The sequence below is a fragment of the Ochotona princeps genome, chromosome 10 (genome assembly GCF_030435755.1).
Source record: "Ochotona princeps isolate mOchPri1 chromosome 10, mOchPri1.hap1, whole genome shotgun sequence".
In the NCBI taxonomy this organism is placed as follows: Eukaryota; Metazoa; Chordata; class Mammalia; order Lagomorpha; family Ochotonidae; genus Ochotona; species Ochotona princeps.
Genome location: NC_080841.1, coordinates 36,028,484 through 36,042,830, shown reverse-complemented (window position 1 = coordinate 36,042,830; position 14,347 = coordinate 36,028,484). Strand labels below are relative to the sequence as shown.

At 36.5% G+C, this 14,347-nt stretch overlaps 1 protein-coding gene across 1 annotated transcript in view; it reads right to left on the bottom strand.

Moving 5' to 3' along the window:
• The window catches only part of MALRD1 (MAM and LDL receptor class A domain containing 1), a 172,286-nt gene that overhangs the window by 66,961 nt on the left and 90,978 nt on the right, over window positions 1–14,347 (bottom strand). Inside the window, exon 22 of the mRNA XM_058669699.1 lies at window positions 10,193–10,484. Coding sequence (XP_058525682.1) covers window positions 10,193–10,484 — 292 coding nt within the window. The remainder of the gene's footprint in view (window positions 1–10,192; window positions 10,485–14,347) is intronic.

Genomic DNA, 14,347 nt, shown 5'->3' with positions numbered 1-14,347 from the left:
AAGCTCTTTTCCATCTCCTTTAGTGGATTATAAATATAATAGTGTTGTGTTAGCAGCTGCAATCTGAAAAGTTCCTTCATGTAGAAGTATGAGGGTAATAACCAGATGCCTGTTTCTTTTCCCCGAGAATCAGTGCACCTCTGGATTTCTACCAGCCAGGGTACACGCGTTTGGTGAATACACAGGAAAGCCATGAACACTCCAAGAAGGATATTCTTCAGTAGTGTGACCAATTCTAGCAGGAAGTAAACTCTGGACCATGAATTGACTAGCTAGAATCTCAAGGTCAAATCTAGCCTATTATCTGTTTCAATAAAGTCTTCCTGGACTTTAGCTATGCCTACCACTTACATGTGGCTATTTTGACATCATAATGGATGAGTAGAGCAACTTCATCAGAGATTACATGGTCCACAGGCTCAAAGCATTAACTTTTGGGAACATTACAAACAAATTTTTCTGATTTCCGTCCTGAATCAACACTGTAAAACTTAAAAACAAGCTTCAAATGCACTGAAGAGAAGTATAGGCAATTAATACCATCAAGATCAAGGTGTAACATTTTTCAGCAATACAGTGGTCTGGTTCACACCACCATCACTTCAAACTCATGCTATCTGTAGCTAAGAATTTCTCAGCACCATTAATGACTTCTAGAACAAGCATCATATATTCAGCCTATTGTTTACCAAAATACTGCTATGCAGTATGTGACTCTGCAAGGAAAGTGCCCACTTTATATTTTCTGAATGTGAACAGTAAAACGTTCTTGAATGAACAAAGAGATAAACACAAACCAGTGAGTGGGCATGAACCTTTTAGGTGGTGGTTGACTTGAATATGATTAGGCAGTTTGGTGGTTGGACAAGAAGGGCTGTGTGCAATGGCTGAAAACACTAAGATAATGACACAAAGACAATCAGCTGTGACCCACAGTAACTATGGCAAACAATGTTCACTTCTTTCTTCTGTTGTAAATATTGACAGAAACTACTATTTGCTCAAAATATGCGAGTCTAATACTTTAAATCAAGATCTCCCTATTATGTGCTTAGAATTCTAGTCATGCTACCACTTTAGTGTCATCATATATTTTCAATTCTATAACAAGGCAATTTGTAAGACTTGGTGATCTGGTTAAAACTAGCTATATTCAATGATACTGAAGCAATTATCTAATACTAAGGGGAAAATTAAGAGTAAATTATATTCTAACAGAAGCAAAACAAATCCACATTATCTGTATGCATCAATATCACTTGTTTGTGTAGTATATGTTTGAATTAGTTGGGATAAGCTATATTGGAATTTAATTTTGTTCACATTCTTGTGTGTGTGTATATATATATATATATATATCATAAACAAAGTTCTTTTAGCACGATCAGGACACAAACTTCCTTTATATGTCCAATTATGTAAATTTGTTTTTCAATGGTATATGTATGAAACGCATTACATGTTTGTAAGTAATTACATACACATGCTTTTTACAAATCTAGGTATTCCATGCATATATTTGTGAAATTATTACATGTATGCATTGCACATATATAAAACAATTAAAGTAATTTAAGGCTTTGGGCTTGGTGGGATAGTGTAGTAACTTACTGCCTATTGTTATGCTCAGTGAAATAGGACATCCCAATAGGCCAGATATCATATGTTCTCCCTGATACAAGACAATCTTCATGCAAAATACAAGATCAATAGATACACAGGTAAACATGTATATATAAATATTTATCCAGAAGAACTGTATAATGGAGGCAAGTATACCGTGAAGATACACTGCAGTGTATCTTTACTTCTGAATAAAAGATGGACTCCCAATGAAACTGTTAAATATATTTGACACTAGAATGCTGGACTTTCCATCATTGCTTATACCTACAGTGTCATGATACAGTTAAATAGAATGATGGATTGTGAGGACCACAACTAAATTTCACTGGCTATAGTCAAATTAATATCTTAAATAAATCTTAATATTAAATAAATCTTAAATATTAAGTCTCTGAACAAAAAATTTCTATTTCCTTTTTAAAGGTTTATTCATTTTTATTGGGAAGTCAGATTTACAGATTTACAGAAATAAGGAGAGATGGAGAGAAAGATCTTCCATCTGCTGGTTCACTCCCCAAGCGACTACAATGACCAGACCTGAGCCAATCTGAAGCCCGGAGCCTTTTCTGGGCCTCTCACATGGGTGCAGGGTCCCAAGACCTTGGGCCATCCTTAACTGCTTTCCCAGGCCACAAGCAGGGAACTGGATGGGAAGTAGAGTAACCAGGATACAAACCAGCTGCCTATTTGTGATCCTAGTGCATGCAAAGTAAAGACTTTTAGCCAATAGGCTATTGTGCTGGGCCCCTATATTACCTTTTGAAATCACTTATGAAAGTTGTGTGACTCCCATTTCTCCTCATGGAATGCTATATTATTTTTGTGATAAACATGAGTAGTCTTTTTGTATACCAATTCCACTGTTGTTTCTCTACAAAATGTTCTTTCCTTCAGGAATGCCCCAGCTAGACTTCATGAACATTTGCAGTAGAAAGAAAACTTCCATACCAATTATGTCCACAGCAGTAACCACTATAATGGAAATCTAAAGTCCAAATGATCTAACATATATTATTTTACTTTCAATCCCAGTGAGTTGAACTAATGGCTATTAAACCTCAAGGCAGCCAGTCACTCAAAAGTCCATAAATATGCATCTACCACTTCCCTGTGGCTTTGCTTCCCTGGGGTCATCCTTACCCAAGCATTCACTCCACTGAAACTCCACTGGAAGATAAAGCCTTTCATCCTAAAAGATACACAGAAACCTCAGGGTCACACTTGACCTCCCTTTTTATTAAAGATTATCAAATCAGGGTGATGAAGGTCAGGCCCAGATAGTGGTAGAGCTGCAACAGTATCTTATTCTAAGAGCCATGCTGGACTTCTCAGTTCTGTAGAGGTACATGGATCTCCATGTTTGCTTCAAACAGGTGAATAAATATCTATGTGGTTTGGATTACAGAAGTCATCTGACTTAGACTAATCTATCCTCCAAAGTTCACGTGTTAGAAACTTAGTCCCCAATGTGATAATATTAAAATGGTGTAATACTTAAGAAATGGGATACAATGGGAGATGATTAAATCACTGTGAGTCTTACATTTTGAGGGGCTTAATGTTACTCTCATAGGCCCCCACATTAATAGTTTTGAAAACAAGTTGTTATAAAAGAGGAACAATGGCCTTTCCCCAGTCTCTGGTACCCTGCCTCATCACATGACCTCTTCTATACATGTTCTCACATGACATCATCATGATATAATCAAATAGGCCCTCACAAGAGTTCAGCACATGCTAGTGCCATCTTTTTGGACTTCTAAACTTGAGTTAAACACACTTTCTCTTTATATGTGTGTTTTTGAAAAGTTCATAAAAATGTATATTATGAAAAAACTGTATGGATTTCAAAAATTTTGCACAAAAGTAAACATATTTAATTCCATTTTTTTGCCTGAGCTTTTTATGAAGTGCCTTCATATCATTCACCCTCAGACATTTTTCTGAAGCAACAGAAATTGCATCTGTTATGTTTATCCCGGACATGTTTTGGCTCCAAGTCATCTCAGTTTCCTACATAGGGCCTGTGGGTAACAAGACAGCTGTGGTGTTCTCTGAGCTTGATGATGAGGTGGGAGGACCAGATGTCAAAGATAATCAGTTGTCTGCATGAGAGACTCATCACAGGGCATTTTGTCAAATTTTACAGACACTAAGAGGTAACTATGATCAGCATCCCTCATAGGACTGAGTGGAATTTTTATCAGATCTATGTAGAAGTCCCCCTGGTGGTTATATGCTTAGTCAGGCAGTAGAAAACTTTGTTGTGGAGCAAAAAAGTTTTCATTCCAAATTGATTCACAGGAACTTAAAGCATGAGGTCATGTGTTAAATGACCTAGGTGAGCCATTCATCCGTCTTCCTCATTCGTATAGCCTTCTTACTCTGCTTCGAGGCACTATCCAAGCGCCTTTTACCATCTATTGCTTACAATTCTTACAATTCTCTTTTTCTTTCAAGCATTACAGTCTGCAGCTCAGTGTTAGAGACATGTTGACTTCCAGGGATGGTTCTAGATGTACCATATTTGAGGTATGTGGGATTTACAATTATACTCTTAGTAACAAGGAACAAAGAGGCTGAACTCTGCCCAAGGGAAAAATCTGTCACAACAAAGCAACTTTACAGTCATCTTGACTTACTTAATTGCCACTGAATATCGAGGGACAGTTTGGTGCAGTCAGCAAGGATGTCAAGTAGGATCAATGGCAGCCCTTCTATGCCTCCCCAGAGGTTAAATTACAGTGTGTGAGTATTGACTGAATTATCCCCAGAACAATACAGAGCAGTCAACTAGTACTACCCAATACATGTCAATAAATTTCATCTTCTGTATTTAACAGTCTACACTATATTTCAATTATTTTCATAAACTTTGAGATGTCATTGTAAACTAATGACATCTGCAAACTTTGAAAGTAAGTTTTTAGCTAACAGTAAAGTGATTTAATAAAGATCTTTAATAGAGGAAATAAAATTAATACAGAGAAATAAGGATGTATTTCTAAACCTACTCCTTTGCCCTAAGCAATAACTGATCCCTGTACATATGAAGTAGACTTATCTCACTCCCTCCTCACATAAAGGCCAACCCCAACACTTATTATGCCATTAAGAAAGCAAGCAAAGCAAAACAAAACAAAACAAAAACTTCCCTTCATGCCTTTCTCCATTCCCTTTATAAAACAATAAATACAGCCCAATTTCATTTTTTCAGAAACCAAAAGAAATCTTCCATCTCCTAGTGCGCTCCCCCTCTGTCCAAACAGCTACAACCACCACAACGGGCAAAGTGGAGCTGAGAATCAAGAGCCTCATCACGGTTCCCCATATGGCTGATAAGGACCAAATACTTGGGCTATCTATCCTCCACTGCTTTTCTCAGTTCATTAACAAGGAACTGGGTCAGAAATAAAACACCTGGACACAAACCAGTGCCATGTAGAATGCAATTCTTCTACTGGTGTTTGTGTAACTCAATTAAATCTTAAAAATAATAAAACACATTGGAGAATATTCTATTATAAACCTAATGACTCTCTCATGTCTTGAGAGCTATAACAACGATTTTTGTGTACAGTTCTTGGTTACATTTAGCCATAAATGTTGCTAATACTTTTTAACAAAATTTATTAATTCTGTCATGATATTGAAACTCAAGGCAATAGTTGGATGGTCATGTTCCCAAACCCTTCTCAGGCCCCACATTATTTAATCGACAGTCTTACTGAAAGGCTCACCTCATGAGAAGAGAGAGGAAAAGAGAGAAAAGAGAATAAAGAAGTGGAAGAAGGAGAAAAAGAAAAGAGAGGAAAGAAAGCAAAAGACAAAAAGCAAAAGCTACACAATTTGGCTGCCCACTTTTGAGTCTCTGATACATAAAGTCTAACTGCATTTATACAGTGTTGCCTGTTTGCAGCTTACTCCCAGGACTCTCATGTGAGACCCTTACAATCTCGTCTGTCCTTTGGGCTCTGCACGTTATCATTAGGCAAATAACAAATATAGTTCCAGTTTTCTATGTGCATATATGATTTTTTTCATCAGCTATGTATCAGTTTCCCAAACAGTTCAATCTTCCTTCTCCATTCGTGCAGCTCCCCAAATCCCTCATGTGCCTTAGATACAAAACAAGCCTGCTGTCAAACTATATGAACATTACCATAAGGAAAGAGACATAATTAGTATATTAATGTGCTTAAAACAAAATTGTGGTTTTGCTTGTCTTAGCTCTCATAACCTCAGTTTAACACTTTGTGAAATACCTTCTGTAAAACTATTTGTGAAGGGGCTTTAATCTAGTAGTAACACTGAACTCAGGTTAATGTTTTATACATGTGCTGCAACAATTTCCAGAAACGTTCCTGAAAGAAAAACTAGAACATATCTATTAGCTATTTTCTTTCTTCCTTCATTACTTTGAAGGGCTGCTTAAGACATTGTGTTAGGGCAATCTTTATTTCACAAAATTTCAGCTGAAGATCTTACATTCATATAAAACATGTATGAGAGTACCTTAAAGAGTTCATGGAAAATAAAATTGAGTAAAGTTATTTTTACTGAAAATATGGAATCAATGAATGAGGGTTTTTTTTCATAATACATATTATCTTTGAAATTATTTAATATCTTTCATATTCATGGTTACCAAAGCTTTTTCTATCAAATTATATGTATATTTTAATAATATTTCCAAAAACTTTATGAAGCACCCTTGTATATGTGTGATTATATGCTCCAACTATTTTGTATTAAAAGGTTGACAAGCTGTGATACTGCATAAATGAATATACTGCCTCAAAGGTTTGCACAGAATTTCTGAAAACATACCCACATGGTTATCACAGTTTGCAGCCAACAGCCTATAACTGTGCTACAGGGCTTTGTACCAATCATTAAATCTTTCATGTGAATATTGATCATAAAAAATACTACACTGACATTTCAAAGTAATGTAGAATGGGCTAGAGTATTAATATAAACTGAAACTGAGCTGGCAAGATTACACAATAAAATTTCTAGAATATTTAAATATTCTCATTATTACAAGGAAATTGCCTTCTACACCAGTACTTTATACTACACTAAGTACACATTGTAAATTACTGACATTTCCAAAAAAAAAAAAACTATCGAAATGCATGTTCTAGGTCACCAAAACATTTGAAAAATAGCTAGTACATTCATATATTCAAAAGGAATTTCTTTGGAAGAGCAATAAATATGCTGAAATTGAAGTCTCCTTACAAAGACTTACTCAACTAATTTCGCAGCACAAACCATTCTTCATGCTAAGTCAGCAGTGAAGAACTGCATTTCACTCAGTCTGATCATTTTTGTACTATCCAAGGTGAGCAAAAAAAAAGCTTGAACCAAAATTATTTTGAATTGATAAAACCGGGTTCACACAGCTAGTAGACAATGAACACCAAAATTCACACTTTTCAACCTCTGTGCACTTGGCACAACAAATCATCTCCCTCCCACTCACATTCCTCTCTTCTCCATTTCTCTTTTTTAAATTCTAGTTTATATAATAACATTTTTTAAAATTTACACTACAGTTTAAAAAAAGTTTAGTACTGCACCAAGTAAGAAATTTAGCAAGCGAAGAGCAAAAAGACATTAGTTTAGTGAGAGTACAGGTAAGAATACTAATTTAATGAAAAAATGACCATTCTCATACACAATAACTTTTAAAGTAATCAAAGATCATTAAAGCCATAGTAGCATAACATTCATAACCATACATTCTTTAAAAGAAGGCCAATGTGAATTAGAGTCATTTCCAAGAGCTTAATACATGTTGCCACTACTAGTGGTACTTAATTTCATTTCCCCTTGCTCTCCTTGTGAAGGTTACAAGTTAAATACTTTTGGTGTGGGTTGATCAAATCTATCCCTTAGGGGAGACAGACCCTTAGGAGCTCCTTAGTCTTTATTCACTGGCCTGCAGACTGACCCATACCACCACAGGTAGAAGCAAACAGCCCTGACCAGCTGTGTTCAGGGGGTTTTAATTAACAATCATTCAACCAAGAGAGCATTGGTATATGATAGGAATCACTGAATCAACTAAGTTTACATCAGTGCACGATACAAATTATCCAATCACCCATAATGGCATGAAACACAGATATCCAATCAGTTTAAGCATCATGCACTCTAAACTATCGAGTCAGTAGGAGCTGCATCCCACCTAGTAGCAGACAACTGAATCAGGCAAACAGGTCCTTCCCTGTACAAAACCCAAAGCAAGATCTCATTATGCTGGACTCTCCGCATGGTCTATGCCCGCAATGAAGGAATCATGACAGCATATGATCTGTGCTATTGTAACAATATGGAGGAATTCAATGTTGGGGGAGGGTTTGCGGAGGGGCTGGGGGAATCCCAGAGCCTATGAAACTGTGTCATAAAATGATATAAAATTTTAAAAATAGTAATAATAAAAAGATCTCATCCCAAAATGAGATACCTTCTTGCGATAAGCACTCTCATTCCCCTTTCAGGACTTTCCAAAAACTCAAGGTTATGGCAAAGGTAAGGTTATAAACACATCACAAAAATGTTTCAGAAGGCCTAGTCTTACTGTTGCCATTCTGTTGTCTGGGAGGTTACATTTTGCAGTAATGAGTAATAAACAATCACTAACAATTGTGAACATACACACATACATGTGCATACTCTGTGAAACACCAAAACCTAATTAATTTTTTCAATAAGATATAACAATTATTTGCTAGTGATCACTGTAACAATTTTGCCACAAAAATGAGAAAAATGTTATTGAAATACAAATAATGAAGGCTTACTCTTAAATGCTTTCATCATCTAAAGAAAAACAGTAAAGATGCATGGGGATGCTAAATGATATTTTTATGAAATAAACATCTACCAGATATAAGACTATACATATCATATAATTATTTCTTTTAATTCTTTAAATCCCTAGAATCTAAGAAATAACTATGTTCTATCTGCTTTATAGGTAGGGAAACTCAGATAACCTGTATAAACATATTGATACAGATCTTAAAATTAATATTTCATCCACTAGAACATGATGTCTGGACTTTCATATTTGACTTGTGATATATATGCTGTGGTTCTATTTAAGTAAATATATAAGTGATTCTAAGTACTTGCCTCAACTACTAGAATTCTATTATAAGGACAGACCCCAAAGTTCCTGACAGAACTCATTTCATCTCCTTTATTGTCCCACTAGGTTAATCAACAATCATCAGTGGCTCCTGAGCACCTGATATATGTGACTGATACAAACTGAAACATATTAGGAATATATTATGTACACTGAAACTAAAGACTTAGTATGAAAACAACAAAATATTTTGTTAGTACTTTATACTGATTTATGTTGAGATGATGAAAATTTTCGAAGTAGTTGAAATTAAGTTCACATTTCCTTCATGTTACTACTTGATGATTTAAAATCAGACATGTGGCTTATAATTGTGACTTGCATGAATGTTGTATTTCTATTAGGTGTTCCTTAATTTTCTTGGACCAACTTTCATCAAGAGCAAATGAAACATTTTGGATTTTGACTTGTTTAAGACAACACAATCACTACCTCCTAATCTGTCCTCTCACCCTAATGACACACACACACTATTCTCAAAATGTCAAATACTCCAATGGATTCCCTCCAGTACACAGTGAATTCATGCTTTTTCAGAACTGTTTCAGATTTTGAGTCTTTAATCCAAGCTCAACAAAACCTCATTCACCAAGAGATGGACATTTACTTTTAGCTTCCAAAGGCAGGTACAATATACAACAGTATTAGGAAAGTAAACACATATGTACTTTTCACGTGCTTCCTTTCAGTGTCAGCATCACAGTTGTGGGTAACTAGAGATGATTTAGGCCAGAGCGAACCTTTGAGAATGGATGATCACTGTTACCCTATGAGTGGGCCACTGATTAACAGAGCTCAACACAACAAAGGCTCCCACCTGACTTGGTCCTTCAATCTTGGACTTCCCATCCTCTAGAACTGTCAGCCAGTTGTTCATAATTTACCCAGACTGCATAATTTATTCTTGCAACAGAAATAGGATGAAAACAGCTCAATTTTGTTTACAAATATCCAAGGGTCCCCACTTTAGCTCCATCTTCTTTACAATATCTTAGATATTTGCCTACGGAAGTACCTGATTCGAACTAATGAACTCCCATATAAGAACAATCCATATCCAAGGTCTTTGTGATGCCACTTCTTCCTCACCTATCCTACCACTATGTCTCACTACTGATTTATGGATCAGACTACACACAAAGGAACCTTCTTCTATTTTACTAATCCAAGAGAAAGCTGACCTAATACAAAACCCAGGCAGTGGTAATGATGCCAAAGCTTAAAGTAAATTGGACGATATTATTGTAAATAAAAACTTAAACAATAATTTATACTTCAAAAATATTTCCTTTTTTCATAATGAAAGCAACAAATGTCTAGGTGTTTTTATATCATTTGTTTTCCATTCCCATTCTACCTTCCCCTCTGAAAAAAATACATCAAAAGTAAATTAACATGTACCTTTTGAGAGAGGCACTGTTCGTTCTTCTTTCACAGAATGATCGGGCAACAGACAATTCTCAGTAAGCACAATGTCATCAAGTGCAATATCACCACGGTAGCCTTTCCCAACTATGCCTTCAAATCTGAGTTGGAAGTCCTCCTCACCAAACAATGCTAGTTCTTCTCTCTTCCAGAAATTGCCTTGTTCTGTAGTGAGATTAAGTAGGATCTTTGTTTGGTTTGAGACTGATACCTGAATCAAGCTGAGAGACCCAATACCATTTCCATACATGTGATAATGAAAAATGATCTGGAAATAAGAATAAAATATTAGGCATGATTAGGATAATTGATTCCATTTTATTTCTATATACATCACTTGTATCAACAGATTCTGTAATATAAATTAAATTTGCCTGTTCTATTGCCACTGAGTAAAGACAGGCTAGTCTTGTGATACATGAAAGAGAGTATGTTGAAAGACAGAAGTTTGGGATGAAAAAAATGAACTGAGTTTCTTTTTCTTTCCATAACTTCTAAAAGCAGGATTCCACAAAGTTATCATTTGAATCATTCTCCAATATTTTTAAGATTTAATCACTTTTTTAATGGAAAGTCAGATTTACAGAGAGAAGGAGAGACAAAGAGAATGATCTTCTGTCTGCAGTGGCCAGAGTTGAGACAATCTGAAGCCAAGAGCCAGAAGCTTTTTCCAAGTCTCCCAGATGGGTGCAAGTCCCAAAGCTTTGGGCAATCCTCCCCTGCTTTCCCAGGCCACATGCAGGATGCTGAATGGGAAGTGAAGTAGCTTGGACATCAACTAGTGCCCTTTTGGGATCCCAGCAGTTTCAAGGTGAGGATTTAGTCACCAAGCCACCACATCAGGCCTTCCAATGGTTTTTTGTTTGCTTGCTTGCTTGCTTGTTTGTTTTATAGATATTTACTTACTTAAAAGGTAGGGTTGGAGTGAGTTATTCAGCTAATTCCTTCCCCCAGATGATTACAAAAGCCAAGACTAGGCTGGGCCCAAAGACAATACCAGGAGCTTTATCTAGTTCTTCCAAGTGGGTACAACAGCCCAGGTACTTGGGACATCCCTCTGCAGATTTCACAGGCACTTCAGCAGGTAGCTGGATCAGAAGTAGAGCAGTCAAGACTTGAACTTTCATCCATAAAGGATGCCAGTGTCAATGTGAGAGGTGACAGCTTATCCTGCTGAGCCACAAAGTTAGCCCCTCACTCCCCAATGTTAAAAATGTGATCCCTGGGCCCAGAGCAATAGTGTGGTGGTTAAGGTCCTCACCTTGCATGCCCAGGATCCCATATGGGTGCCAGTTCTAATCCATCAGCCCTGCTTCCCATCCAGCTCTCTACTTGTGGCCTGGGAAAGCAGTCAAGGATGACCCAGGGCCTTGGGACCCTGCACCCGCGTGGGAGACTTGGAGGAGGCTCCTGGCTCCTGGCTTCGGATTGGCTCAGCTCCTGCCGATGCGATCACTTAGAGAGTGAATTATCGAATGGAAGATCGTTCTCTCTGTCTCTCCTTCTCTCTGTATATCTGACTTTCCAATAAAAATAAATAAATCTTAAAAAAAAGTGATCCCTATTGCAATAAGTGTTGATAGGTGGGATCGTTAACAGGTGATTATAGGTCATGAGGCTCTATTTTAATCTTGTTATTGTGGGAGTGGGTTCATTACTGAGAGTGGGGTTTTTATGTAAGTAAAATCAGCCCCTCCATCTCTCAAGGCTTTCGTGTCTTTCCACCTTCTACCATGAGATCACATGGCAAGAAAGCCCTTTCCAAGGGCAAACTGGGACTCCAAGCCTGTAAGAAACTAAGAAAAACGTGGCTGTTCTTCAGACATTACTCAGTCTCAGGTACTGTTACAGTACTTCAAAATGAACTATGACACTTGAACTCTTTTAAAGCCACAGCCAAAGAAATATAGTATCACTTGCTGGCAATGTATTACATAAAAAGACCTTCCCCAGCTCAAAGCAGCACACACTACGATGATCATTTCCATCTCATTGAACTTCTTTAACTTTCATTAAAATGCCATACTGCTTGGCTTATTCTGCTACGTTCTGGTACTAGACACTCAATCTCTTAGTTCTATAAAATTATCAAGGCTCTGCTACATATGGCAAACTCATCACAAGACCATTGATCTACATTTTACTTGAAATGCAAGAATGGGCCTTGGGATTTCCTGCCCAAGTAACAATCAACAAAGGTATTTTTTAGAGATTAACAATGTAATGCTTTAAGTATTGTTAACTGGATTTTTAGGCATTGTTACGTACAGAATCAAAACGTGGAGAAACATGGGAGAAAAAAAATGGCTTTTAAGCTTCTGCCTTCTCATTTGTATTGATCAGAAAAAAACAGGTGCTACAAATTTCACAGGAAAAACACAGTTTTTAAATATTAGCAGTCATGCATATCATACTCAAGAACTACTAACTTGCTTAAAGGGTAAGGATATACTTTAATAATGTATACTGCATGATGCTTCACTAGGTAGTAATTAAAAACAGAGGAGCCATGGCAACCTTACCCAAATTTCCAAGCAAATGAAATAATCACTTTTCACTTCATCATCCAAAATGTTTCTATTAATATTTCAAGCATGAGAATTTTTGTGATATTGCAAATTCTCTTGGGAATGATGAAACATTGTGGGAGCCTAATCCATTTCTGCGAAATGAAGAGGACCCAGCAGCATCAATAGGGACCAGAGATTCTCCTCTTCCTCCCTCTAGAACTCTGCCTTCCAAATTAAAAAAACAAAAACTAAATAATACAAGAATAGCTGCATGGCCCACATCTATGCAGATCTCTTATAGTCACATACATTGTCTACTCCACATTCTTTTTTTCATCTTTGTGCAACAAACAATACCGATTGATCAGAGAATAGTGTAGGCAAATAAAAAGTATCATTCTGGTTTAATATGGGGGCGGTGTATTGAGTGGATTAGCAGGGGTGTCATTGTCAGGGTCTCCTAGAAGGTCTGGAGAAAATAGAACTAGGGTGAGAAGAGATTAGGAGTAGGAAGTCAAGGGCGTCTTTAATTGTATAATAAGGGAGAAAGGGGACAAATCCCTATTTGTCTTAATAAATACTTGTTTTATTAAGGTAATTAATATTATTAAGGTCATTTCATAATCAGTGTGATCAGATTAACAAGAAAGCAAATTAATCAACATCTCCATTCCCAGGAGAACATCAATGACAATGTGCTTGTACACAGGTTAACAGGATAATAAACATAGTCTTTCTGTCATGTCCCTATTCTTTACTCCTCAGTGCTATACATGTATATACAAACACACATACATACAAGTATATACAAATATCCCAGATGGATGTGCATATATCACCCACAAAGCCAAAACAAAACAAAAATCAGCTGTTTTGTAGGGAAGGACTATGAATGTAGCAGGATGTTGAAGGCTGGTCATCATGTCTTTGCTAGGATAAGGGCTCTTCCTATTGTGGGCACAAGTACACCAGAACAATGTGAGAACAAAAAGGCTTAAATTTCCTAACTCTCCCCCAATCTGATTTGATTGGGAACAACTTAGAGGATATAATTTTTCTTCCTTTCAATTATTAGGGAACATCCTAAAGAGAATCCGTGTGCCCAAATCTTACAGAGATTACAGTTCTCACCCTTATTTATAAAGCCATCTCTTGGAAGTAAAGGTCTTATTAGATCATCTCTGAGAACCTGATTTGTACTGTATCTTAAGTAAACTTAAGTTCTAGCCCAGATGACTCAATTTTTTGTTGAAAATAGACAACACAAACAATGAATAAAGGAAAGTGTAGAACTCAACAGATATGTGTCATATGGCCTTTGGCCCAAAAAGCCACATTTCTTCAAATTTTCATAAGCTAAGAACCACATCATTCTATTGTTTTAAGGCCTTGTTAAGACTTTATGAAGATTACTTTAGCCATTCCATGTAGCTTTCACTAATCTGAAATTCTTGCAATATTTTTTCACTGTTTTAAATTTTTTCTTCTTGGTGAAATGCCTGAGATTCCAATAAGCACTACACTTCTGAAGGAAAAAAACTTTTTACCTTTTTTTTATTATCCATGGTGACAAATAATAATCACAAAATTTTCCGGTTGCTTGTAAAATTTGGATAGTTGT